Genomic DNA, 27,600 nt, shown 5'->3' on the forward strand with positions numbered 1-27,600 from the left:
TATGAAAACAGTTTTGTAGATGGTGGTGTAATGTTTTTTTCTACTACTGACTTTTCGGTGGTGGTGTTTTGTTTTTTTTAAAGAGGACTTTTAAAGGGGGTTTGCGTTACAAGTTTTATGAGTTTACTGTACAAAAGTTACTGTACATCTTAATCATTAGGAGTATATAGTATCACTTTCTGAAGGAAATCTTGTGTAATACTGTAAATCCCTTGTATTTCTTTCATAATTTAAATTTGCTGGGCAAGTTCCATTATGGCTTTTACTATAAAACTCGGTCTATAGTGTCAGCTGTACTGTGAAACACTGTAAGAAAATTGTTTTGCCAAGGTAAAGAATTATGTTTAAGAAAGGCTAACTTACACTGTAGTTCTCATCTAATCATGGCAGGTGCCATATATTCCTGCTCCTCTGTCACAGTTTTTATGTTTTTGCTTGGCCTGTCCTTCTGTACACCTGCCTTGTCTCCTGTTGGGCAGGAGTCAGCCTCCTGGCACTGTAGTTGTGGCACACTTGGTGTGGGACTCAAGAGGCCATCTGTAAGTTCTCTAGATAGCAATGTAACTGGTGCTTTTGTGTGTGTGTGTATGTGAACACAGAGTTCATGTGCTGTACCATTTTCTAATGTTCTTCTATAATTACGTACAGAAATGAATGTTAAGATTTTCAGCCATCGTATTCTTTATGGATGAAAACATAAATGTACAAATAATTTTTCAAAATTCTGACATATTTGAAATACACAGCTGTGAAATAATGTAATTGCATTCTAGAAACCATGTGTAATTACATGAACTCTCCTTAGTTAATTGTGCATAGATTTTTGTTAAGTTATGTCCTATGACAAACGGAATGTTTGTCATGATAAGTAATATTAGAAGGGTGGTTATGCAATTTGGAGTCTTCTAGAATATAGTAGGTGGTAGTAATTCTAACTTTTAGAAAACAGCTTATTATTAGTTGGCTGACTGGCTGACATTTTCTACATGTTTGTCTTTTCTGTACTGTGGGGTATTTAATTTGCTTTTTTATTTTTCTTTGTAGTATAAATGTCTAGTAAATACTGATAAACTTACAATTATGTTATAGTATTTCTGCTAATAAATGTAAGAGAATAAACACTTGTTTCATCTTTGTATTAATAGGTTGATATGAACTTCATGAGGAAAATTCCTTCAGGAGCAGAAGCATCAAATGTGTTAGTGGGAGAAGTAGATTTTTTAGAAAGACCTATTATTGCTTTTGTGAGGCTCTCCCCTGCTGTACTTCTCTCAGGTCTCACAGAGGTTCCGGTTCCTACACGGTAAATAAATGCCTGAAAAGTCTGGCTTTACTTATACAATAAGATAATAATATTTAAGATCTTAAATCTACTACATTTACGGCATTATAAGAAGTTGAAAAATTAGGCTTAATTAAGAAGATTTCGGAGTAATTTTGGTTCAGGATTTGAGTTCCTTTCAGTAATGACTTTGAGGAGAGTCTTCTCTTAACCTTGCAGCAGTGTTTAAGATCTGAAATGGTAAAGAAGATATTTTTACTTCACTACTACATTTTCTTTAAACATTAGTTTGAAAGAACCCTCTGAGTATGTTTAAATGAGTCAGCCGTATTTATCTCAATTGCTGTCTCCACAGGTTTTTATTTTTGTTGCTGGGACCAGCAGGAAAAGCCCCACAGTACCATGAAATTGGAAGATCAATAGCAACACTTATGACAGATGATGTGAGTGATGTAATTTAAACACTTGTAGTTAAAGAAGTCTAGAATAATGTATTTACCAACTGTTTTCAATAAATGTATTCTGGAGTGACAGGTTAAAGAAAAAAAACCAAACTGCTTAAATGAAGAACTGTAAACTTACTTATTTCTTGTGTTAGTGAACTAGAAAACGGTAAATTAACTTTACCCCTTGTCTTTCTTGAAGAAATCCTAAATATATTTCTGAAAAAATATTTTAGCTTTGGTGTATAGATCTCATTTTTGTATTAAATTAGGAAATAGAACTATTAAATAGAACTGGGTCTGATACAAATCACTGTATGTCGAAAAGGACACAGCAAACTGCGTAAGTGTTCAGGACAAAGTTTAAGAATGCATGCAATTGACTCGTCGCAGATTTTTTTTTTATCAAAGCAAGGTCAAATAATTAAAATTAGAATTTTACTAGGCATTTGAAGTCATATGCTTAGAGCCCTGGTGGATGGTTTTAAAGAGCACAGGGGAATCTGGACTTTTTAAGACTATTGTCATCTTACTGAGCAAAATCAGGATGTTTTAATTCTGACTTCGCATTGAGCGCCACCTACTGAATTGCTGGTAATTATTATGGTTATTTAGCAGAAGTTCTAATATTTCTTTACTCTAGAACAATTTAAAGTTTAGAAATGTAAACCAGAAATTGGTCATTTTACAATTGAGCAACTAGTCTGTGAATACACTATTTGTTCAGTGCGAGAACTGAATATTAAAAGCTTCAACTAAAGCTTCTAATTTTTTAGGTAGGCTCATTTTTAGGAATACTGTAGATCATTGAAATAGAAAAATTCAAATTATTCAGTGGTCTAAAAAAGACCTAAATAGGCTTAAAAGGTCTAATTTCCAATTAGAAGAAAAATGGTCAGGTCTTTGGAGACAAACAGTTCAGGTTTCAAATGTACAGAAGCAATTTTGGATTATCTTCTGCAAACAGGTTTTTTTTTAATAGTAAAACTAGCATTTTTTTTCTTTTTTTCTCTCTGTATAAAATGCAACTTGGGATTCAGGGATTGTTTTGTTTAAATACTACCCATTTGTCAATTCAGAGTCTGTGTTGTAGTAGTCTGTAAAGCAGTGTAGGGTGGGGTGGTTTTTTTTTTTTGAGTAGTAGGAGGATTGCTTTCATGTGCTTTTTAAGAAGTTTTTTAAAATTAATTAAGCTAGAGGTATACAAATGAAGTTCTTATTCTTAACCTTCAAACCAAAACACAAGTTTTTATGATTTAAAGTATTTTTGTCCTGATTTAGCACAGCATAGTGGCACAGTGGCTGTAGAGCAGAATTATTCAGGCAATAGTACATGAAATTGATTTACTGAATATTGAAGATAACTTTTTAATTGATTTTAGAAATGAACTCAATATTGCTTTTGAGTTTGGACATATAACTTCCTTATTTTATGTTCCATAGGGGTGTGTATACAGGTAGTTCTTAATGCAAAAGTATGCAGGTAAAGTAAAAGCCTAACTTTTGAGGACCTGTAAAAAATTTCCCATGCCTTTTTAAAAATAATGAAATGTTCCTTGTAATCAGTTCCTCTTTCAAAAAAAAAAAAAATGTTGGGTACTTTCTTCTTGTAGGTTTTCCATGATGTTGCCTATAAAGCAAAAGACCGAAATGATTTGTTGTCAGGAATTGATGAATTTTTAGACCAAGTGACAGTCCTGCCTCCAGGAGAATGGGATCCATCTATACGAATTGAGCCACCAAAAAGTGTTCCTTCCCAGGTAAAAAAAAGAAGAAGAAGAAGAAAAAGAAAAAAAAAAAAAAAGGAAAAAAAAGAAGTCCAGTAGGGAGCTCCCATGATTTTTACTTTGAAAATGCCATTTCCCAATGCAAGTAAATCGTGTACTGAGTATAAACTTTAGTAAAGCATCAGGAAAGCCCCCACACCCATTTGGAAGAAAAAGTGGATTGTCTATTTAAGTTAAAAAAAAAAAAAAAAAGGTGTTGGATCAGTTTCCTGCTATGCTTTTAAGTAAATTGTATTTACTACATATCCTTTTGTAATACTGAAATGAGTTCATGTGAGATCGAGGAGAATTGGTCCAAAATTGTACCTGAGTTCGTACTATAAATTTTATTATTAATCTAACAATGATCAGCAAGAATATTGTAATTCTTATAAAAACTTTTATTTGCATACAGCAATGAAATGTTTTAATGTATATTGGCTAGCATATAATGTTCACAGAATGTTACTGTCGTGGTTTAACCTGGCAGGCAGCCAAATACCACGCAGCCGCTTATTCACCCCCCCCCCCCCGCCCCGCCTCGCAATGGGGCGGGGAGAGAATCAGAAGGGTAAGAGTGAGAAAAACTCGTGGGTTGAGATAAAGACAGTTTAATAGAACAGAAAAGGGAAAATAATAATGATAAAATATACAAAATGAGTGATGCACAATGCAATTGCTCACCACCCGCGCTGACCGATAACCAAGTAGTGATCGGTACTTCCTGGATCACGCCTACTGTTCGTACACTGAGCATGACGTCACATGGTATGGGATACCCCATTGGCCAGCTGGGCTGGCTGTCCTGGCTATGCTCCCTCCCATCTTGTGCACCCAGCTCAGTCAGTAGGCACGGGAGCTGTCCTTGGGCTAGGAGGGCACTTAGCAACAACTGAAAACATCAGTGTGTTACCAGCATTCTCCTCATACTAAATCCAAAACACAGCACTAGGAAGAAATTTAACCCTATCCCAGCCGAAACCAGGACAGTTTATGAAATAGATAAAAATGGATCGTATTGCTCAGTTGTGATACAAGCTTAGAGTGAGAGCCAGGGGGGAGCTGGACCTTAGAGGGATTCTTGATTTCTTCCCTTTCTCCCTCTTTACAACTGAGGGGAATTCCTGCCGCCAGATCAAGAAAGACCAGTGCTCTTGATTGAGAAGGTTGATGGTGGTGTCGAATCCAGTGGTGGTTTTGGGGGAGTGGGTGGAACGGAAGGAGTGAAAGCAGTGCAGTTTGCTCATGAATAGCCTGAGGCTACCACTTAACTTGTTTCCAAAACAAGCAGGGCTCGGGGGTTTTTGGAAGGCAAGCTCAGCTGAGAAATTTATGAGAAGCTGGTGAGCAGCTTGCTCAGTAGGGGAATGACTTCTCATTTATACTGGAATGACTTCTCATTTATACTTCAACTAAATACTGTGTGTGTCGTAAAGTGAGGTCGGTTTCTGCTAGAAGCTAGAGGCTTCTGCTCTGGAAATGATTGAGAAGAAAAATCTAAAGATTTCTAGGCCTCATGGCTGAGCCTCCACTGTATCTTGAAAAGGTAGGCTTTGTTTCATCGTGTCTCAGGGACATATTTCTTGTAGAAAGAGGGAAGATTAATACTGTTGTGCAAAGTACTAATAAGATCTTTTTGGGATTGTTGTACAGTTCTAGTCATCTGTACTCAAGAAAAGATGAATTTGTCAAATGGAGGACTGCTGATAAGCTGGGAATATGAAAAAGGTTTGGAAGGCATAGAGTCTCTGCACGCTGTCTTTGAATTATACTTTTTAGTGTAAAAACAGACTCAAAGTATGATTTTTTTTTTTTTTCCCCTTCTTTTTCTGTAGGAGAAAAGGAAGGCACCTAAATTTCCAAATGGATCTACTCCTACAGGAGAGACTCTCAAAGAAGAAGGCCATCATGCTGGACGTGAACTTGAGAGAACTGGAAGGTGTGTTCACTTCCCTAAATACTAGCTACCATAAAGAAATAAGTGATAAATCCTCACAGTTTTTAATGATGACATTTGAACATTAAAAATCATGGTATGTCAGAGCGCATCCTTTTTCCTTTTCAAGTGTTGGATTCTTGCCTATAAATGCCAATCTGCTTAAAGCATTTTCAAGCCTGTGGCAATGTTTCTCAACACGTTTGCGAAGGATTTCATATAAGATGCTGCCTAATTTAACTAACTGACTTTTAAGAGTTGGGTTTTAATTTTCAATTGTCAAGAGCATGCAATTATCATAATTATAGCAGGAATATACAATTTTCAGTATTGGGCTAGATACTAAAAATTTCTGTTAATGCAAATCTATTTTATTAAGCATGTGTGAAATGGACTAACAAGGAATATAAAGTGGCAAAAAACACTTTGGTTTTGGTTAGGTTTCTTTTAGATATAAAATAAAATTGAAGGAATTTCTTTCAGTTGAGTTGCGTTGTAGTTCTCTGTTAATTCTGAAATACTTGCCAAAAAAGCCCCCAACATTGGAAATATCTGGTTAAGATTAAACCTTAATATCTTACATGAGAGCGTAGAGATTAAATCAACTGAGAAATTCTGGACAAGATTCCCAAAATTATAAACTTCCAAATGAAATGCATCTTTCCTTATACCTTTGCAAGAAGGACTTTACAATATTTGTTTTGATTTTTACGATTTTGGCTTTGTTATGCTTACTTTTTGCCTTTTTGCAGACAGTATGTGGAGCTGGGAAGTTCATTTCTGCCCACAGAATTATCTCTAGATGAGACTATTGTTTTTCTTAGGAATGGAGTATTTTTTTTTTTTTAAATAATTCAAAATAAAATCAATCTTTTTGTAGGTGCAAATTATACTTAGTATTTTGGAGTCTTGAAAATTTTTTTGAAACTGCCAAAAGCTTTTTAATTTCTTGCTAATAACTTACCCAGTTGAACTGACTTATATATATATGTTTGATTTTGTATTTCCATTTGTAGAATATCTTTATACTCCAGATGAAAACACTGTTAAAAATGATAGACCTAAATTTATTTATGGACCTAACCATATGTATGTAGAGAATTTGAATCAAAAAGCTACAACTATTTATTGGAGTGGTAATATTGAAATGTGCCAAAGCAGTGGTCTTGGTTGAGGTTTAGCATTTTTCTTCTATTCCTTGTTTAGGATATCATAAGGCAGATTTGATTTAAAACATTATTTAGGTAAAATAATTTGCAAAGATATTTTTTCAGTATCTAGCCCATATACAAAAATACCTAGCCAGCTTTTAAAAATGTGGATAACCTGCTTGATATATTTGGAATACTGCTGAATTGGAATAGATAAGATTCTCATTTACATTATAAACTGTTATGCTTTAATCTGGATTATGAAATCGCTAATTTGTGCTGGCAATAGGCACTGGCAGTCATGTGTAGCCCATAGTTTTGAACTAGCTAGAATCCTTTAGTGTACAGTTTGACGAGTTTCATCTCACCTATTTAGGCTTTTTGGTGGTTTGATACTTGACATCAAAAGGAAAGCACCTTTTTTCTTGAGTGACTTCAAGGATGCATTAAGCCTGCAGTGCCTGGCCTCGATTCTTTTCCTATACTGTGCCTGTATGTCTCCTGTAATCACTTTTGGAGGGCTCCTGGGAGAAGCTACACAAGGCAGAATAGTGAGTACAAAGAATGGTAGTGGCCAGGCTTTTAGACCTTCAGAGGCAAGTCACTGTGTGCATTTGTCTCATTTATTTATACTTGTATTTGAAGAATTTACCCACAGCACTTGATTAGCCTGCCCCAAAGCAGATCTTCCCCAAAAGGTAATTGCTGTGGAAAATGTGGGGAACCCATGTGAACAGGAGAAGATGCACAGTGGAGGTAAAAAATGTTTATCCTGCCTTGTTGGATGAATGGCTTCTTGAATTGAGAAAGGGCTTGCATTGCCTTCTTTTTGGCTACTTAAAAATAATGAATAGCAGTAAAGGTGCACCATCCCACTAGGCCTACTTTAGGCAAAGTTAGAGGCTCAAGGTGGATAGCCAAAAACATGTACTGGCCTTGAGTAGTAGGCCTACGAGGATGATAATGCCTGCAGTGTATGGGTAGCAGTCAATTGTGTGTTTAAGTAACGGACAGGATATGTATATGCTTTTCATTAATGGTATGTTGTTAACAATAAAAGAAAGTGGCTAAGGTTTATGAGCAGAAAATACTCTTCATTATAACGAATATAAACCATACATGTACGAAATTTTGGTAGTGTTACGTTGGGGGGTAGATAACACCAGCACCTTTTTAACCAAAATATCATTGCACTTTGGTTTTTGGAGCAGTGACAGAATACTTAACATCAGCGATATTAATAACTTGGTGTTCGTGTCAATTGGCTTGTGAGTAAACTAGCTTGAAGTGTATTTTCTGTTTTTAAATCTATCATGAAGAAACAAGGCTCTGTCCTTTTGGGGGAGGGAAGGATGTATTCAGACATGTTCTTTACAAATTTTAAGATTCTGGTAAAGCTTATGGTGCTATAAAATTCTTCTTGACACTTAGATTAAATTTTTAAGCTTGTACTATATTAAAATTTAGTTAACTATTTTATCTCTTTCAAATAATGCTGTTGACTCAGATTTTTGTTTATTGATGCAACACTTCAAGCTGATAGCAAATACAAAAATAAATTATATCTTTTCTGTGCACTGTTTTTGCCACTGTAAATGTAGGAATGTTTATCAAAATGTCGATGAAATTTTTGAATGTACGTCATGTATAGTTATGAAAATATGCTCCTTTTAAAGCTTGATTCTTAAACACCTTCTTTCTTTTAGCTATCTGGAATTGTTTGCGGGTTTGTTCCTGCCTTCAGATACTTGGTGTGCATCATTGAATGTAAAATTTAGTTGCTGCACACACATGTTCAAGCACAGTAGCTGATATTGTAAGGTACACAGTTTGTGTTTGAAACCTTCCCTCACATTCCCAGAGGTCATCACCTCCACAGTACTCCTGTCCCTGCCACCCTGATTGGGAGCCCCAAGGTTAATGCATTGACTAACCATAAGCACTAATTGAAAGGTAATAGAACAAGAGACTGGGATTTTTTTTTTTCCCCCCTAATGTAATGAACAAAGGACTCGTGTTTTCCTTTTTAATAGCCCCAGTTCAGCAAACCGTTTTGCCCAGTTTTAGATGCTTTCCTGAATTGGAGCTTATGTTTGCATAAATCTTGTTTTCTTAGGCTTGCATAATTGCAAAATAGCAAATAATTAAAAATTCCACCAGGAACCCTTTAATCCGTAATCCATGACTTCTCATAGTTGTAAATGGTGTAGTTAACGATTTTCAAGTAACTTTAATATAATTTTAGAATCTTAAAAGTCCTGCCCCTCTCTTTTGAGGTGCATTGTAACCTTTTTTTTAGCAGAAAATGTTACAGTAAAACAATTAATTCAAGAACTGAAGTAGATATCTTACTTCAATGAAAAGAAATGCATTACCAGGTGGGACATTGGTTTACTGATCATCTATTTTTGGTGTCGTGTATACATAAAACAATATTGTTCAGTAATTTCCCCTGCACCTCTGCCTGTCAGTTTTTTCTTTTGTAATGCTTGGTTGACCGATGCAGGTTTGATACGGCACACCGTATCATGTTTTGGTACAGGTATGTTGCAATGTATATATCTATTTTATTTACAGCGACAGATAATTCTTTCTGTAAACTACATGTTGAGTAACTTTTTTTTTTCTTTTTTTTTTAATTTGTAGTAATTGTTGGCATGTTTTTCCTCCATAGCTAGCAGGACTAGTAACTTGTTCTCATGGTTTTAGATGGCTTTATGTTTCTCAGGAGTGAAGTTTTCAAAATCTTTTGTCCATGGTATTGTTACTGCAAAACTGTGTTAAGTTATTCTTGTCTCAAACATCAATATTAATTGCAGTGTTTTTACATCTTGTCTTGTTTCTAAGTTAATGCATCTTAAAACTTTATTTATGCAGATGTGATGCTAAACGCTACCTGAAAGGCAGCATAGTTACAGCAGTTTCTTTTCCCCCAAACAGAGTGCAATAGAGTCTCTCTTTGGAGCCTCATTAACTGGGATTGCCTATTCTCTCTTTGCTGGGCAACCTCTTACTATTTTGGGGAGCACCGGACCAGTTCTAGTATTTGAAAAAATATTATTTAAATTTTGCAGGTAAGTGATGTTTGTATTAGCTTGATACACTTTCTAACTTTCTAGCCTGTTAGAATAGCTGTAATTGAAAGCAGATGTGTGTTAAAAGTGGATGTCCATGAAGATGTAATGCAGCAGCAAGAGACTGAGAGATGGATGTGGTTTGGCAAAGCTGTGAGGCACTGGTGAGCCTTAATGAGAAAATCAGTGATAAGAAGTGGCTAGGACTTAAGTAAAACTTACGTTCTGACTGTGTGGAGATGTTGGCTTTGGTTCTGCAGGGGTAAACAGGGATTGATCTGCCCTCTAGGAGAAAGCATCTACGTAGTTCTGGAAAGATCATCCCCATGATGCTTCCGAGGCTAGGTAGTTGCACCCTCAGTCCTAGAAACACCTTGCAGTGTTGCTTTGCATTGGTGGAAGATGAGACAGAAAAGTTTCTGCTTCCTTCAGAACTAAAATCAAGTATGAGAAAAGTGGTGAATACCTATAGAGCTTGGCCTCAGTATCTTTTTTCAAATAGAATGTAGTATAGGTGACTTTTGGCTCAGTTAATACTTTTGTTTCTTTCTTCACACAGGGATTACGATCTTTCCTACCTCTCCCTGCGAACTAGCATTGGTCTGTGGACTGCATTTTTATGCATAGTGCTTGTAGCCACAGATGCCAGCAGCCTTGTGTGTTACATCACTCGATTTACTGAGGAAGCTTTTGCAGCACTTATATGCATCATATTTATTTATGAGGCATTGGAAAAGCTTTTTCATTTGGGAGAAGTGTATGCCTTCAATATGCACAATGATTTGGAGAAACTGACTTTATATTCGTAAGTATCAAGTTTCTATCTGTTAGTAAAATACATAGGGAAAATGTTTATAGTATAGAGACATACCGTAACACTGTAATACTCTCTCACACACACTGTAATGTGTGCCTCTCCGTGGAAGGGTAGGAGGAATGCTGGGGGTGGTGGGCATGAGAAACCTCAGAAAAATTCTATTCAGGATGCTGTGGAATTGAATTTTCTGTGTTAGCTATGGGTGCTTGGAAGGGAAGAGGGGCTGTGACAATGCCTGCTTTAATTGCAGCTTTATTAAAGGTCAGCCTGGAGTTTAAAGGTCAGAACAGGAGTTCTGCCTTGCCACTTCTAGAAATCATGATAGTTTACCCCACCTGGGTGAGGAGTATTTCAAGGTACCTGAGGCATGGAGAGCTTCTGCTCACATGCTCTGAATAGGGAGTTAACATCTTTAAACAGTGTTGCTTTCTACTGTAATTACAGGGAATACTTGGCTTCTAAAAAGATATTTTTTTTGAGAGAGGAGAATAATAGAAAATAAATACGGTTGTAGTGTTTTTTTCTTTCCTGACTAAGTAGAACTATTAGTTCTATTCATCACAGTAACTAGCAGTAAAACTATCAGTACAAAAATAACTTTTATTTCATTTAAGGAATGCAATAAGCAAGCTATTTAGCTGTATCTTTTTTACGTTTGATTTATTTTAGCGGCAGTTGTATATTATCTACCTGTGGTGGGTTGACCCAGGCTGGATACCAGGTGCCCACCAAAGCCACTCTTATCACTCCCCCTCCTCAGCTGGACAAGGGAGAGAAAATATAAAGAAAGGCTCGTGGGTTGAGATAAGGACAGGGAGATCACTCAGCAATTAGTGTCATGAGCTAAACAGACTTGACTTAGGAAAATTAGTTTAATTTATTACCAATCAAATCAGAGTAGGGTAATGAGGAAAAAAACCTAAATCTTAAAACACCTTCTCCCCACCCCTCCCTTCTTCCGCGGCTCAACTTCACTTCCGAATTCTCTATCTCCTCTCCCCAAGTGGCGCAGGGGGACAGGGAATGGGGGTTGTGGTCAGTTCATCACACGTTGCCTCTGCCGCTCCTTCCTCCTCGGGGGGGTGGGGGGTGGGGGTGGGGGGGGAACGACTCCTCACACGCTTCCCCTGCTCCAGCGTGGGGCCCTTCCCATGGGAGACAGTTCTCCACTAACTTCTCCATCATGAGTCTTTCCCACGGCTGAAGTTCTTCATGAACTGCTCCAGTGTGGGTCCCTTCCACGGGGTGCAGTCCTTTAGGAACAGACTGCTCCAGCATGGGTCCCCCACGGGGTCACAAGTCCTGCCAGCAACCCTGCTCCAGCGTAGGCTCCCCTCTTTCCATAGGTCCACAGGTCCTGCCAGGAGCCTGCTCCAGCATGAGCTCTTCATGGGGTCACAGCCTCCTTCAGGCACCCACCTGCTCTGGCATGGGGTCCTCCATGGGCTCCAGGTGCATACCTGCTCCACCATTAACCTCCATGGGCTGCAGGAGGACAGCCTGCCTCACCATGGTCTTCACCACGGGCTGCAGGGGAATCTCTGCTCCAGCACCTGGAGCACCTCCTCCCCCTCCATCTTCACTGACCTTGGTGTCTCACATATTCTCACTCCTCTCTTCTGACTGCTGCTGGTGTTGCGCAGTTTTTTTTTCACCTTCTTAAATATGTTATCCCAGAGGTGCTACCACTGTTGCTGATGGGCTCGGCCTTGGCCAGCAGCGGGTCTGTCTTGGAGCCGGCCTGCATTGGCTTTATTGGACATGGGGGAAGCTTCTAGCAGCTTCTCACAGAAGCCACCCCTGAAGCCTCCCCAACTACCAAAACCTTGCCATGCAAACCCAACGCACTACCTTTTGGTGTACATCTGTACCACTTCTGAATTAAGAGAGTTTGCTTATACGGTGAAATGAGCATTGAGCACTTTTTATACCATGTGTCTTGACACTGTATTTTTTTAGTTTGTGATGATATGCTTGAATGCTGCTTTATCTTTTGCTGCTCAGTGTGGAGTTTCCAAGCTTGTGGTACAGTTTCATGAAATATGATTAATTGGGTTACCAGCTCACACCTGCCAGAAGGAGGAGATCCTGCTAACTGTTGCTGAGAGAAACTGCTCATTTCACATAGTTTAAACCAAATCAAAAGCAAAGCTGTTCTTTGATTGATCAACAACACACAATTAACGATCAATCAGTGATCCATATGTTCAGGGTCAGTACCAGTAATACAGCAGATAAACCACAATGTGAGACACTTAAATACTAGTAAGAACCTACACATTTTTATAATTGTCTTCTGTTAGTAATCCCCAAAAGTTCTAATCGCACCCTCACCAATATTTACCCTCCAGCCCCAGACATGGGGGTTACAGTCACACACCATCTTTGAGGAGCACAAGTTTCTCTGCTAGTGCTCCCCTCCTGTTGCAGGTGTGTGTCCTCCAGCTTTATTTGTACCTGCGTGGTTCCCTATAGTCTGCTAGGTCACGCGCTGGTGAGGGAGCCCCCTGCGAGGTCACTTCCATACGTCTGAGGTGGGAGTCCCTATTTGTTGCACCCTGCAGTCAGTCCCTAGTTGGAGGGCAGACTGCTCTCCGTCCCGCTGGGCAGCTGCTCTGCCTGGCCAAGGCAGAGATCACGATGCACGCAGGGTGACTTCTGGCAGTGTCAAACCAGGTTTTGACTATTGTGTTTCCACTCCAAGATCTCTCCTCACTTTTACAAACATTCATGCTTCTTTAATACTTCCTTTCAAGATGATTCCTTTCCCCCCCCTCCTCCCCCAAAGTCTTTTTGTAGTTCCTTTGTTACTATTTAATCTAGCTGATGGTCGTCATCTTCCAACGTGATCAGTTTTGGGCAAACACCCTCCCAGACTGCTTCTTGTATTCCATTCCCACGTGGCATTTACACTCACTTTCCTGTCTTAACAGCTGTTAAGACCAGGCCACATGGCCAGGAGTGGACCATGGGAGTACACTCACTTCCTAATTTCCCCTTCTCCTGGCTGCTCATCCTTCTGTTTCAGTGGCTCTGGAACCTCGTTGGACTCCTGTGTGAACGTGTTAAATTCACTAATCTGGCAGAAACTTTACTGTAGATCTGTAGGTCTTTTGACCCTTGCCACCTGATTGCGTTTTGTAAGCTAGCATAGGCAGGCCATGAGGGCGGAGAGAGGAAGGTGTGACATTTCCTTGGTTTAGCTCTGTGAGGTGTCACACATGTCTTTCAGGACGTGCCACAGATTTCAGCTTTGGTTTGTCCTGCATTTCTTTTCTATCACAAAGCTTTAGGAGATCCAGCCTTTTACAATTGCCTTTTTATTTTCCCCTTTTTTTTTTTTTCCCCCCTCTGTTCCCCCAATGAGGAAGAGGATGCGGAACAAGCATCTTCAGCTAAGTGAGCCAGAAGACAGTCTCAAATACTCTTACACTTTCTGTTTTTTCTTTCTCTTCCTGGATTTCCACTTACCTACTTGGTGGCATCCTTTATCTTCATTGCATTTGTTGAGAAATTTGTCTGTCAGTCTTCCTTTGGCGTGTTTGTTCATGTTACTGCCTTGACCAACAACTAAAGATGCTTTCGTCTTGCCATACTTATTGTTGCAATTCCTTTTTCTTCTGATGATTCTTCACTTACTCTGTTTGCAGCTACCTTACAGGAATTACTGCTTTCCAGTCTTCTTTCCAATTTCCTTTTCCTGTCACTTTAGGATTCAGTTATAAAAAGAAAGTGTATTTACTTCTTATTTTTTTAAGTTCCCTAAACATTGTGCTTCGCAAATCTAGATTCATTTGCCCGTGCACATTTAGTGTTTTTTCCTTCTTTACCTTCACACTGTCAGGAGGCAAGTTTGCCCTTCCATGCTTCTTTGTTTTTCAGTATCTTGATGAATCTCATAGAAGACGACTTCTTGCTTATTATCTGTTTTTCTTCTTCTACATAAACGTTTAGATGTTAAGCTTATGGTTTGGTGTACTTGAATAGCTTTATTTGAAAACGTCCCATTAAATCAATATTCAGTATACTGTGGTGTTTTTTTTTTTTACTGATGTGTACTTCTGTCAACCTATCTGACAGAAAGGGTTCTGCAGTCCAAGTTTGCAAACCACTGCAGCAGGGAGGGGCACTTTTACTTGTTCAAAAAGTTATTAAAAATGCATGTATGCAGTTGCTTTAAATTTGAGCAATTTATGCATCTATATCTTCAGTTAGCCCCCTACATACTTAAAAATGATGTCTTAGTTCAGGGTGACCAGTTTTGGTCATGTGTCGATCAGAAGGCATGCTAAATGCAAGATAAATGGCTAACTCTCCCAAAATTCTAGAAAAGATTCGGAAACATCTGGAGGCTAATGACATGTCTGGTTTGAAAAGGAGTTGCTGAAACTGTGTCATCTACACCAATTTTTTAAACAAAATGTTTAAAATCTCTGTTTTCTCTTATGTTGGTGTACAGTGGGACTAATTGAAGTTTGAATCATTGTGGGATGTTATGCTGTATAGAAATCTAAAAACCTTAATTTGTACACAGTCATAGAAAACTGTTTGCGTCAAGTTAGTCCCATTATGTAGAAATCTTCAGAAATAACACAACATATGTTAGTATAGGGTTATTGGAAGATGGTGTCATTTGGATTTTTATCTTCATCTTTTTATTCACAATATGTGGAAGTGTGCATATATTACCTATTTAATTTTATTTTTCATGTGTCATTCTATTTAAAAACTGGCATATCAATCATGTAGTTAAGTCAACATCTTGCCTGCTTCTAATTCTTTAAAATACATAGTTTGGGTTTTTTGGTACTATCTGTTAAACCTCCTGAGCAGTCACTTCTTTGGTTCTTCATTTTCCCCATCCCCACCCCCCCCAATAATCCTAGTTCATGTCATGTAAGGAGGAGTCTTTTACTATGCTTCCTTCATAGAAGGTTGGGCTAAACTCTAGTAAACTCTTTAGGATTTTTGAAATTACTGTGAATCACTGCATTTTGGCACATACGGCTTAAAAGCATGTAAATTATTTTTTCTTCCCTTCAGATGTGTGTGTTCTGAGCCTGAGAAACCCAGCAACGAAACTTTGCAGGTGTGGAGGAGTATGAATAAGTCTGTGGAAAATATAGCATGGAGTAATCTTACAGTTTCTGTGAGTATCTAAAAGCTATGTGTGTATGTGTGTGTATGTACAGATATATGTATGTATGTATAAAAAATAAATACTCACACAGTACCAGTCTTGATTAATTTTTTATCTGGTTTCTTTCTTGATTTGAACCTGGACTGTTTTCTTTAAAACTGTATTTTTGAACTCTCTTATTGCTCCCATAATGCTTTAAACAGTCATTCTAGCGGTTTGAATGAGCAAGTCCATGGCGGTAAATACTAGTATCGTAAATGTCTGCTAGAGGTAGCTGCTTTAATCCTGCTAGGCAGAACAGTCTTCTTTCTGAAGTGCAGATGAATATGATGAGGTGAATAAACTGGAGATTGCTTCCTTCAGTTTCCTGGAAAGGATGAACAAATATTTTGAAGAAGATGGAATCTGCAGTTAAAATGTGGTAGCAAACGCACTTCATTAGTTTGTTAGACATTGGTATAAAACTACAACAGAATCAAAGAAACTACCTAAATATTGATTGGAGGAAAATAATGATTTGGAAAATTGAAGCTTAAAAGAAAAGAGAGAGAGCTATTTGAAGGAATAGGCTTGAAAGCATTACCTTCTGAACTGGATATTTCATAACAATATCTAATTTCGTGGGTAGGTGAAGAGGAGGAAAGTTATCATGTGGAAGTGAGACTGGAGGCTTTTAGGAAGAAACATTTTTGCTGATCAGTAGTTCCTTGGGTGGGATTCAGTTGCCTAAATGCAGCTGTCTACAGCTGCTTTGCATACCCTGGCATCTGGTTTCCACCTACATCTTGAATGATTTGGATCTGCTATAGATTTTGTGTTGCATTTGCTAGGTTTGTGTGCCTACTTTGACCATTGTAGGCTATCTGAAATGGCAGTAGATATCTGTGTATGGGCTTTCCTTGTGTGTAAGCCTAGACATTCACACTGAAAGTAGAAGGTGTTTTGCACAGCAAAAATACTATGAAAAACCTCAGTGCTTTACTTGAGTTTTAGCTGTAGCGTTTTCTGTGTACCACCAATGGCTCCTAGTCTACCATAATCGCCTAGGATGGCAGTTTCTCTTGAACTTAGTTTTTGTATTTATTTTATATTTATTTTATATACCTTTTGATTCTCTTAAGCATCTTTAGTCTTCCCAGAGAGACAGAACTGATCCAGAATTTGGTGGTGCTTATATTCAAAGTAGATTGTTAACAGGGAAAATTTTTGTCGTAAGTTAAACTTTCGATAAATTAACCTGTTTAAAGACTAGGTTGTGGCAGTGCTGCTTCCAACTATCTGATTTATTGGCTTGTTGTTTCCTTGTGCCTAGTTTAATTCTTTGCTTTGATTTTCAGTGAGCCTTTTGGATAGGGATTGTCTGACTTTGTTTTCTTTTTTATTCAAATTCATTATTTACGATGCTTTTCTACTTTACCAGAAATTTTTTTTCTTACGGTTGGGTTAATCTCATTTTGTAAGAGTGTTTTTTCCTTAACCGTTTCAGGACAAAACAAAGTCAAGAATAAAGAGGTGGGAGAAACTGAGGAGATTTTTTTTTTTTTTTTTTTTACATGTTCATCAGCTTGAAAATTGATGTTGGATAGTCTGCTTTTCCTGGGCTTAGTCCTCAGTCTGTCTTTATGCATTCAGTCTTGTGATGCTTTGAGAAATAGAATAGAAATGAGGTGAATGTAAAGAAGTTGTTTCTTCTTGGGCACCTCCCAGCATTTTGGCATCTGAAGTAATTGGTGATGGATACTGTGGCTCTTCTGGACAGACAGCCAAATTTTTGTCATATCGGGATGAGGTAATGATGAAGGAAAGAACCCCTTTTTTGGGATTGTGAAAGTTCTCAGGTGTGTTTTGTATCGAAAGGCTACAAGTTATGTTGAATGTACTAAGTGAATAAAACATACAAATTTAAGGAGTTTTTCTCTTTGCAGGAATGTTTACAATTTCATGGTGTGTTTCGTGGATCAGCTTGTGGCCATCATGGACCATATATTCCAGATGTTCTCTTCTGGTCTGTCATATTATTCTTTACAACATTTTTCCTCTCCTCTTTCCTTAAGCAATTCAAGACCAAACGCTATTTCCCAACTAAGGTAATTCTGATTAGAGACTATTATTATCTTGCGATAAATACATTAGTATAATTTAACAGAGTTGAATTTTTTTATTTTGCTTCAGAACTTTTTATTGAGAGATTTCTTTTAAGACAGAAAAAGAAATTAAAAACAGAAAATTAGCTAATAATTCCGAAAATGAAGACATTGAGTAAATAAATTGGCTGCTGAAAATTCAGTGCTTACTCTCTACTTTCCTATAGTTACAACAAGATGTTCTAAACATTAGAAGACCTAAGCAGTCTGTCTCCCCATATTAACGGGTATTGACAGGTATCATTTGGAGAGATAATATTTCTGCTGTTTTCCTCACCTAGCTGTACAGAACAATTGATTGCTTTCCCTAAACTGCTGATGTATGAAGGGTTCTGAGCAGTTCCTCAGGGGATTACTATTTCTAATAGAGGCTAATATAATGATTATTCTTGGACTGATTTACACAACTTACTTCTGCTAACTAAAATAAAGCGGTTAGATCTTCTCTAAACCTCAGCTCATCCCTACAATGTGTTCCTAATGTTTAATAAAGTCACCTTTGATAACCTGAATCTATTGCAAATTATCCCTCCCTATCTATTAAAACATCAAATATATGAATATTGATTTCAGAACAATTCAGTGATGTTATTGAATTAAGCTACAAGAGACTAGCTGTGATGGCCCAGCCTCCCAGTAGGGTTGAGAGGACAGGAAGATGAGGAAGGAATTATTTTAAGTAATTTGTTGCTTGCAGTAGATCATTTTAAATGAGATAATTGGATGAACAGTTGTACAGAATACTTACCTTCTGTAACTTCATGCTTAAATTTTAAAATAAAGAGAGAAAATATATATAACGGTCAGTGGTGTAGTATAACATAAATAGACTTCACTATTCATATGGGAGAAAATTGTCTTTCTATACATACAAATTATAATAATGAAAAAGCAAGAGTTAACACAAGTCTTGTCTTTTTAGGTGCGTTCTACCATCAGTGACTTTGCAGTATTTCTGACCATAGTTATCATGGTTTTGATTGACTATCTTGTAGGAGTACCTTCTCCTAAGCTTCATGTTCCAGAGAAATTTGAAGTAAGAAATAAAACCTTTTAAAAAAGCTTAACTTTTTAAATGCTTGCAGTTTCATAGAGAGTAGAACAAGTATAGAACCAGAAACTTATCTTTTTTACTTACAATGTAGTTGATGAAGTAATCTCCCTTTCCTGTTTTGGATGTATGTCTCATCTGACAGAAGAGACTATGCTTTATATTATAATATCACTGAAAAGGAAGCATTCTTTTGTGCAAATGCGTAGAAATGAAGCAATGGAATGGATTTGTTTTAATTTTTTCTATATTCACATGTAACAGCTAAATCAGTCTTTTGGTCAAAGCCATTGGGAAAAAAATCTAAACACAAAGTAAAGAGACTGTTGATCTGTTCATTGCAGCTGTTTGTAGCAATAAAATCTGCATTTTATCGTAGTCACTTAATTCTTATTGTTGATGTTTGTTTTTTCAGCCCACCCGAAAAGACCGAGGATGGTTCATAGATCCTCTTGGAAGCAATCCTTGGTGGACACTCTTGGTAGCTGCTGTTCCTGCTTTACTCTGTACCATTCTCATTTTCATGGATCAACAAATAACAGCTGTTATTATAAACAGGAAAGAGCATAAGCTGAAGGTAAAAGTAATTTTCACAAAACTCTAATGTTGTGTAAGTCAAGTTTATTTTAAATCAAATTCATTCTGCAAGTCTGAAATGTTACCGACAGCTACGAAATAAGTGTATATATTGACTAATAAAGAACAAATACAATTTTTTGGACACTCTCAAAGTATCTAACTTTGGTAGTTATCTGTTACTTACCAGCTAAGTTACAAATATGGTATAATACAAATAGAAAGTTTATCAAATGATTTGTTCGCTTAATTTTACAGAAAGGCTGTGGTTATCATCTTGATCTGCTCATGGTTGGTGTTATGTTGGGGATATGTTCTGTCATGGGCTTACCGTGGTTTGTTGCTGCAACTGTCCTGTCTATAAGTCACGTTAATAGCCTGAAAGTTGAATCTGAATGCTCAGCACCAGGAGAGCAACCGAAGTTTTTGGGAATCCGGGAGCAGCGAGTGACAGGATTGATGATTTTTGTCCTGATGGGGTTGTCAGTGTTCATGACCTCTGTGTTAAAGGTAAAACACAGTTTTTTCCAAAATACTTGTGTTTTCTTTTGTGCTTTTGATTTTGGTATTGTGATTTAGCATTTCATAATGTTAGGAAGTTTTATTATGCTAAATAAAATATGCCTGGACTCATTCTCAAATTGCCTTTTTAACAACAGGTGTTAGTTGAAAAGAAATGATGGGGGAGATGTAAGAAAATGAAATCTGAGCAAGCTAGAAATGTAGTGAGTAGTGAAGAAAACAACCCTTGTCCATGTTACCTGATTTTCTTGCCAGCTATTTTTTAGTTTCTCAAGTTCATGTTACCCAAAATAGTTCTTCTGTAGTTTTTATGTGAGTGCATAAATGAAGAGAGAAAAGGAGTGTGATAAAGAGAAAAAGTTACTTGAGTGGAAGTAATATAATACAGCAGAAGAAACAGAAACATCTGGTTTAAAAGGTGGTCATCAGAAGTGACACTTTCACTTCTCATTCTTATCTTCAGCTTATTAAACTTCCTTTGATATTTAAAGTGTCAAGGTTTTCTTAGGCATCATCACAGAGTAATAGAGATTTTGCAGGTCGTATTGTGGCCTCAGTTTACACTTTGTCTCTTAGTTTATATCCATAGTGCCCTTCGGAAGACTTTATTGTAAGAAAACCAATCAGTTCAGTTGACTTTTTGCTCAGATTTGAGTAAAATCCGTTCAACTTCAGCTTTGTTGTTTCAAATCCAATAGTTAAAAGGAGAAATGAAAAAACTGTCTTCTTGTTGCCAAAATAGCAGATATGGCATAAAATGCATAATTGCTAATACCTTTAAAGAACTTTGTAAAAGTCAGTTTAAAGACAGATCACAAGTCCTTTCATAAAAAAGTAGCTTCTAATCGCTGTTTAAGTTTAGATAATGGGAAGAAATAAACCTATGAACACATAGCTATAATTTAGTAATTAGAGCTATGTATTATAAATTCTTAATAGTTGACCTTTTGTATGTGTTAAAGAATGTAAAGGTCTGAAAACAATAAGGCATTAGCAGTTACTAAAAATGAGTATTCAGATTTGACAATCTCTGGTTGAAAAGCTACCAAGAGCTCAGATGTGTAATGCAAATGATCAGAATCAGAAGCAGAAATACTGAAATAGATTTATTGTTGCTCAAAAGAGAAGGGTGCTGATTGCTGAAGCTACATGTTTACCCCATCTTTTAACAGCTGATTCTTAGAAACTAATGCTTTTATTTTTTTATGGAACCAAAGGTAATAGGAATGGAATTATTACTATTTGCTCTTTATGAAATGTTTTTCTTTTTCAATGTGAATGGCTGTTATTGTTCAAAAGAAGGAAAGAGGACAAAGCCTCACATCTGTAGGTTGCTGTGCTTTTGTTCCATGTATAGATTTATACTGATTTAATGCAGTAGAAGTTAACATAAATGAAGTACTAGCATGTCAAATTATAGAGCTTGCTTATATATATGTATATGTACACACACACACATATATACATACAGTAATGAATCCCCAAGGCATAGTTTTATTCCACACTATTTAAATTTCAATAAAGGCTTTTGTTCAGGCTTGATAGCAGCAGTTTTTATTAAGATTTTGAATTGTATCTTGGCTGTCCTTTACTCAGGAGTTTTATGAATTCAGGAGCAAAGAAAGCTTTACTTGCTTTGTGTAGGCCGCAGAGGTTTGATGCAAGTGCCACTGAAATCAGTGGACAACTTCATTATCTTAGTAAGCTTTAAATTGATCTTCTTATTGGAGCAAAATTTAGCCCTGAATAATTAGCAGAATTGCATAGCTCAGTAGGTATGGTGGGTTTTTTTTCATCTGCTCCAGAAATGCAAGATTAGTGATCAAAAGTAAAACTGCATATGGTAATTTCAGGAAGTTGATAGTTTCAATACAGTTCCTATCAAATAGCAACATGAAGCATGTTAGATTAATATTATTAATCTATTAGCATTAATAGAAATCTTGGTTGCAACCTAGAAAATTGAATGAATGGGCAGTCAAGACTGAACTACTTTTTTAATCTTGGTGATAGCCTTGTTAGCTCTAGATTTTTTTGTTGCTCGATGCATATATTTTTCTCTATAAATAAAGAGCCTCAGGTTTTACAGATTTCACTTAAGTAAAATATAAAGTAAAAAATAATTCGGTCCTTGTCTTTCACTAATATGGACTACTATGTTATGCCATGTTGATTCCACAAGTAACTGTGTTTTCTTCCCCAGTTTATTCCAATGCCAGTTTTGTATGGTGTCTTTCTTTACATGGGAGTATCTTCATTAAAAGGCATTCAGGTAAAGTCTGATTTTAATGAGCATTTGCTTTTGTTTAACACTAAATGAAAAGGAAACTGTAACACATTTTTTATGTGAGCAACAATAAAGCTAGCCCATGTTGACTGAATAATATGTAGGATAATTTCCTGAGTGTGATGTTCAGATATTTGTTCTTCCTGTGTTGTGTCTTCACTTCTGACTTCTGTTGCATTTATTCTTTCAGTAGTGTAACTGAGCAACAAATTTTCTGAAATACTCTGAAATTTTGTAGTAGTAATGAGTGGCTGAAAAAAACTGCCACAAAACAGCCCCCAGCCCCACTGGGATTAATTTATGTTTCTGAAGTCCCCTAAAAATGTTTATTTCCTTCCAGAGGGGAAGAAAATAATTAACTGAAGGATGATTTTTATTTTTCAATGCAGTTTTTTGACCGTATAAAACTGTTTGGAATGCCTGCCAAACATCAACCAGACCTGATTTATCTACGTTATGTGCCACTCTGGAAGGTCCATATCTTTACAGTTGTTCAGCTCACTTGTCTGGTTCTGTTGTGGGTGATTAAAGCCTCTGCAGCTGCTGTTGTTTTCCCTATGATGGTAAGTTATCTGTTTTACAAGTTAATAATTTTCCAAGAGTAGATGCATCATCCAGGATCCCTTCAGAACGTATTTGCTGCCTTGAGGAAGAAGGGAGTGGGAAAGAAACAAAAGAACCTGTAGTACAAGTTGTTCACTTTTGAAACACAAGGACTTTTCATTTCCTGAAAATAAGCAATTCAGTTGTGAATAGCTATTGAAAGTGGAAATGATTTAACTTTGTGGTAAGATAAAATTAGTACTACAAAAAAGGGCTTCCGTTAAAGATTCTGAATGTACTGAAAGTGTGTGTGCATTTTTGTTAATTTAAATAGTTTAATAGAAATGATTCCATTTCTGATTCCCTTAAGGTTCTAGCGTTAGTATTCATTCGCAAGCTCATGGATTTATGTTTCACCAAAAGAGAGCTTAGCTGGCTTGATGATCTTATGCCAGAAAGTAAAAAGAAGAAAGAAGATGACAAAAAGAAAAAAGAGAAAGCAGTAAGTGTGAAAACAATCAAACTAAGGATGTTGTAAATTACTAGAAAATACTCAATGAGACTTAAAAGAATTTTAAGTGGCCTGAGCGTATGACCTTATATACCAAATACACATTTTGAAATTCTTTACCAATGACATTTAATGCTAGAGGAACTATTACTGGCAATTTAGTTAAGGAAAAGTCATTGCTTCAATGGTGCTATTATGAACTATGACTCTTATTTGTGATTAAAATTAGCAAGCAAAGTGGAAGGAAGCACTTTTTAGTTCAAAATGTTGTTTTCTTTGCCTTTCATCAGGTTAGAAGGTGGGTGTGGATGGGAGAGAAGAGTAGTGCAGCAGGGATCTTTACCCTGCTCACAAAACTGTTCATCGTATCAGGGACATTTTGCTTGTGTGTCTTTGCAGAGCTGTAGTTAAAAGCAGCTGCTAGTTACCAATAATATAGTAATATAGCTTGTATAACGTCTCCATAAAAGTCTTACCTAACTGTACACCAGCTGTACACCCTCCTACCCCACTCCCCCATCCCCCTACCTGGATAAAACACTTCTAAGAAAAAAGGTCTTAAACTGTATCTCCTGCATTCAACTCCAGTACCTACAGGGAAATGCCCCTTACCCATATGAAAATTAACTGTCAGCATGAGATACTACCTTGGTTTCTGCTGCATGAGTAATTTTATAAACTTTTTACTTGGAATTTTCAGGAAGCAGAGAGAATGCTTCACACAGGGGACAATGAAAGTGTACACCTTGCATATGGAGAAGCAAATTTGGATTTTCCTGTAAAAACCCTAAAATACAGGTATAATAAAATGTTGATCTTTTAGAGTTTTTGTATCACGTGCTGTAATTTGTTTTATATTAAGTTGGTTGTGTATGAGTTGAATTAATTTTTTTTCCCAAGTTTGTAACTCAGCCATGATTAGGAAGTATGAAGGTATATCTCATGGTGCTATAGTAGCATTTTTATGTTGCATTGTTCTTTGAAACTGCATCTTAATTATAAATTTACATGACCATCTTGAACAGATCAGATGACTCAATTTCGACCAGCTGTACTCAAGGTGAAGAAGCTTCCTTGGTCAGTTTTCGTGAAATACTTGTGTGTTACTGTGCATGAAATACTGAGTATTAAGCAACTAATAGCATCAGTTGAGCCGTGTGTTTACCAGCCACTTGGATTGTTCAGAAAAAGTTTAAGTGTGCAGTTCTTTGATGGTTTATTTAAGTGAGGGCTAAAGTCTGTAATTTCTGTGATATAAAAAAACCTTTTTACAGGCAGCCATTTTTACTTTAAAAGGTCATTTTCTTAAAGTAAATGTGAGGACAGGGTTACTGGTTTTCTTCCAGAAAAGGAAGTGCTGGAATTTCGGTGATGGAAAGTTCCTTCAGCACTGGAAGGTGTTTTGTCTCAGTATTTATCTCCCTTACTGGGAATGTATTCAGCTTAGTTGTCAAGTATTCTACAACTGTTCAACACACCCGGAAGACGTGACAGATAAGCTTGCCAGCTTTTTTTGCCTCTCTAATACTAAGGGTTCCTAGGTTAAAAATTGGCTTTCCTATGGATCTAGAGTAGTGTCAGGTCTACCCTGATCTGAGTTGGGAACAGGCAGTTTTTTGGATTAGACAAATATTCCTCCTGAGTGCTATTGTCTACTCTAAGAGCAGGCTTAATCAGACTTTAGCAACTCAAATGAAAAAGCTAAATGCTAAAGCTTTTTTAAAAAGCATTTGAGTTGCTAATTGCTCTCACAGTAGAACTATGATTTGATCAACTGTGTGCATGCGTGTTTACTATATATTTCGCTGTCTTGCATCTTGTGGGGATTCCTGAGGAAAAATGGCTTTGAAAGATTTCTGTGCAGTTTGAAGAACTCTTACAGATACCCTGGGGTAGATTCGGAAGCTTAAGTATGGAACAGAACAGAAAACATATCTACAGACAACACCTAAGTCTGCTGTACATATAAATGTGTGGAGGGCAAAGGGGGAAATAGATTTTGAAAGCTTACCGTCTGTGAGGGTGAACTTACCTTCTGCAGGACTTGGGGGGTTGGTGGCAAAAAAACCTTGAAAAATGTCTAGTAAGGCTCTGCAGGAAAAAATAAACTTGAAATCTGTCTAGATAATAGGGACTTCTAGATTTGTACTAGTTTCAAAACTCAACTGAGTTACCAGTTTCAAATTTTTATTAACATCTGCTTTTTTGCCCTTAATTATTTCATTTTTATTAGGAAAGTATTATTATTATTAAAATAATTCTGATTTATGAAAGCCTTAGAACAGTGTGATTAATTTCATTATTTCTGAGCATGCAAAATAATTTTCTGAAGTTACAGGTAATTTAGAAATGAGGTATCTGTCAAATATTCTCAATGTCTTAGTGGTATCTATGTGAAAAACTGTTTTAAGATGCTATGTGATTAAGGCAGCGCTAGTAAATTAAACTTCAAATTTTTGTTGAAATCTGTTTGTAAGAGATGAACTCAACTTGTGGCTGCATAAATATTGAAAAGAAGGCACAACTGATGTAAATGATGAGTGACAATAAGTATAATGCTGTTGCAAGGTATTGAATACTAACCAGAAAGTATGTTTGCTCTTTAGCGTTGATCCCTCAATTGTAAACATATCAGACGAAATGGCCAAAACTGCACAGTGGAAGGCTCTTGCCATGAGTACTGAGAATGCCAAAGTAACCAGAGCTAACCTGAGGTAGCTATAATTACTCACGCGTTTTCTAACTAAGATTTTGTGTTTAGCAGCTAATAGCTGTACTTGTATTTCTTGAAATGTATCTCAAAAAAGTGAGCATACGTGGTTTGTAAATCTGCATTGACTTTTTACTTTTGATGAACTTGAATTCGAACTTCATTTTTGCTCTTTACTCTGAAGTTAAACAATTTCTGTAAGGAATTCCAATTATTTTATTAAATGTATTGTTACAATTTTAAAGTTACTCTTTACTTGCTTAATACAATTGTATGCTGCTCTGATGGGCTTAGGGTTTCTAAAAGCTTTACTAGAGTGTATATGAGCAGTATGGGAGTTGTTTGATCCTGAATATTACAAATGCCAGTGGGAATAAAAGGTAAGTCCAGCACTTTCATTGTTGCTTTATGCTGCTTTTGGATCTGCCCCCTGTTTTTGTGGGTGGGTTGGTTGGTTTGTTTGTTTTTCCCCAGCTCATTTTTGATCTCTAAAAATTAAACCTGGCTCAAATATTATCTTCACTGGGTATGAAATATACTTGAATGAAGTACTGGACAGATTAGGAGTCCTCAGGGCTATGAACATTTCCTGTAAGCTGATATGCATCTTCTGTGATGGCCAGGAGCCTCTTTCTCAGTGAGCTCCCCATCAAACAAGAAAGTCTGTGTGCAATGAATCACTCTGCTATTCCATCCTACTTTCTTCCCTGTCTGGCTGAATCTGTCAAGGGGAACAAACCAAATCCTGAATATTCATATAGAATATCCCCAGCTTCTTGAAAGGCTTGTGATTTATAGGGACTGGTATCTGTGGACTGTTCCATCAGAGTGCAACTATTACTCAGCAGTTTTTATGTAGGAAAGAGGGGACAATTGGCCTGGTTGACTTGGAAAACTAAGCTTATGCAATCCTGCTGTCTGCACATGCATCTTCTTTTGGTTGACCCCTTTCAGCCAAATCTGTCAAAGGAAGACAGGTTTCAGAGATCCGAAATTGTCAGGTTTTGTGTAAAATTACATCTTGGTGGAAGCGTTGGTGGTGGGGAGTATTCATACATAATCATCCAAGCTATCTGGTACTGTTTAGCTTGCATCATGGAAACAGCAGTAGTGGCTGGCCACTTAGCACTTGTATACCATCTGTTTATTCAACACGTGCATTGCTCCAAATTAGGCATGGAAATACGCTTTGTTTTGCCCAGGCAGTAGGTCAACCGAGGGTGAAGAAGGAGACAAGGAGAGAACTTGGAGGTATTGTAATAGGAAAAGCTGAAGAGACCCATTAGTGCAGGTACCATTTTCAGCCTGTATTGTTTAAACATTTTAAACATTTTAAAATAAATGTTTTAAACATTTTTAAAACATTTCTTAAAACTTGAGTACCACACAAGCTAGACTGTTGGGAAGATAGATAACAGAGGCATTAGACAGATAACAGAGTATGTATGTCAGTATACCCTCATATTTTAATTCTTTATTTTCTTTCATGCTAAGTTCTGAGAAACCTGTTACAGAATTTGTGGATGCTTCTGGTACGTTATCTGATAGTCACTGGGTGTATAAGGCTTGAAGAGATACAGACCTGTATTTCTCTTTCCAGAAGAACTAAAATTTTTAGATTCGGTTTTCAGGCAGTTAGAAGTTAGT

At 36.9% G+C, this 27,600-nt stretch overlaps 1 protein-coding gene across 2 annotated transcripts in view; it reads left to right on the plus strand.

The window, feature by feature from the left end:
* The window catches only part of SLC4A7 (solute carrier family 4 member 7), a 95,420-nt gene that overhangs the window by 65,983 nt on the left and 1,837 nt on the right, over positions 1-27,600 (plus strand). For both annotated transcript variants that reach the window (XM_075143386.1, XM_075143384.1), the window contains 17 exons: positions 1,146-1,303; positions 1,638-1,725; positions 3,339-3,485; positions 5,327-5,430; positions 6,955-7,129; positions 9,519-9,652; positions 10,212-10,457; positions 15,513-15,618; positions 17,535-17,696; positions 18,676-18,789; positions 19,220-19,381; positions 19,639-19,890; positions 22,106-22,174; positions 22,579-22,752; positions 23,103-23,234; positions 23,944-24,041; positions 25,850-25,957. In XM_075143386.1, the coding sequence (XP_074999487.1) occupies positions 1,146-1,303; positions 1,638-1,725; positions 3,339-3,485; positions 5,327-5,430; positions 6,955-7,129; positions 9,519-9,652; positions 10,212-10,457; positions 15,513-15,618; positions 17,535-17,696; positions 18,676-18,789; positions 19,220-19,381; positions 19,639-19,890; positions 22,106-22,174; positions 22,579-22,752; positions 23,103-23,234; positions 23,944-24,041; positions 25,850-25,957 (2,429 nt within the window). The remainder of the gene's footprint in view (positions 1-1,145; positions 1,304-1,637; positions 1,726-3,338; positions 3,486-5,326; positions 5,431-6,954; positions 7,130-9,518; positions 9,653-10,211; positions 10,458-15,512; positions 15,619-17,534; positions 17,697-18,675; positions 18,790-19,219; positions 19,382-19,638; positions 19,891-22,105; positions 22,175-22,578; positions 22,753-23,102; positions 23,235-23,943; positions 24,042-25,849; positions 25,958-27,600) is intronic.

The sequence above is a fragment of the Calonectris borealis genome, chromosome 2 (genome assembly GCF_964195595.1).
Source record: "Calonectris borealis chromosome 2, bCalBor7.hap1.2, whole genome shotgun sequence".
Taxonomy (NCBI): domain Eukaryota; kingdom Metazoa; phylum Chordata; class Aves; order Procellariiformes; family Procellariidae; genus Calonectris; species Calonectris borealis.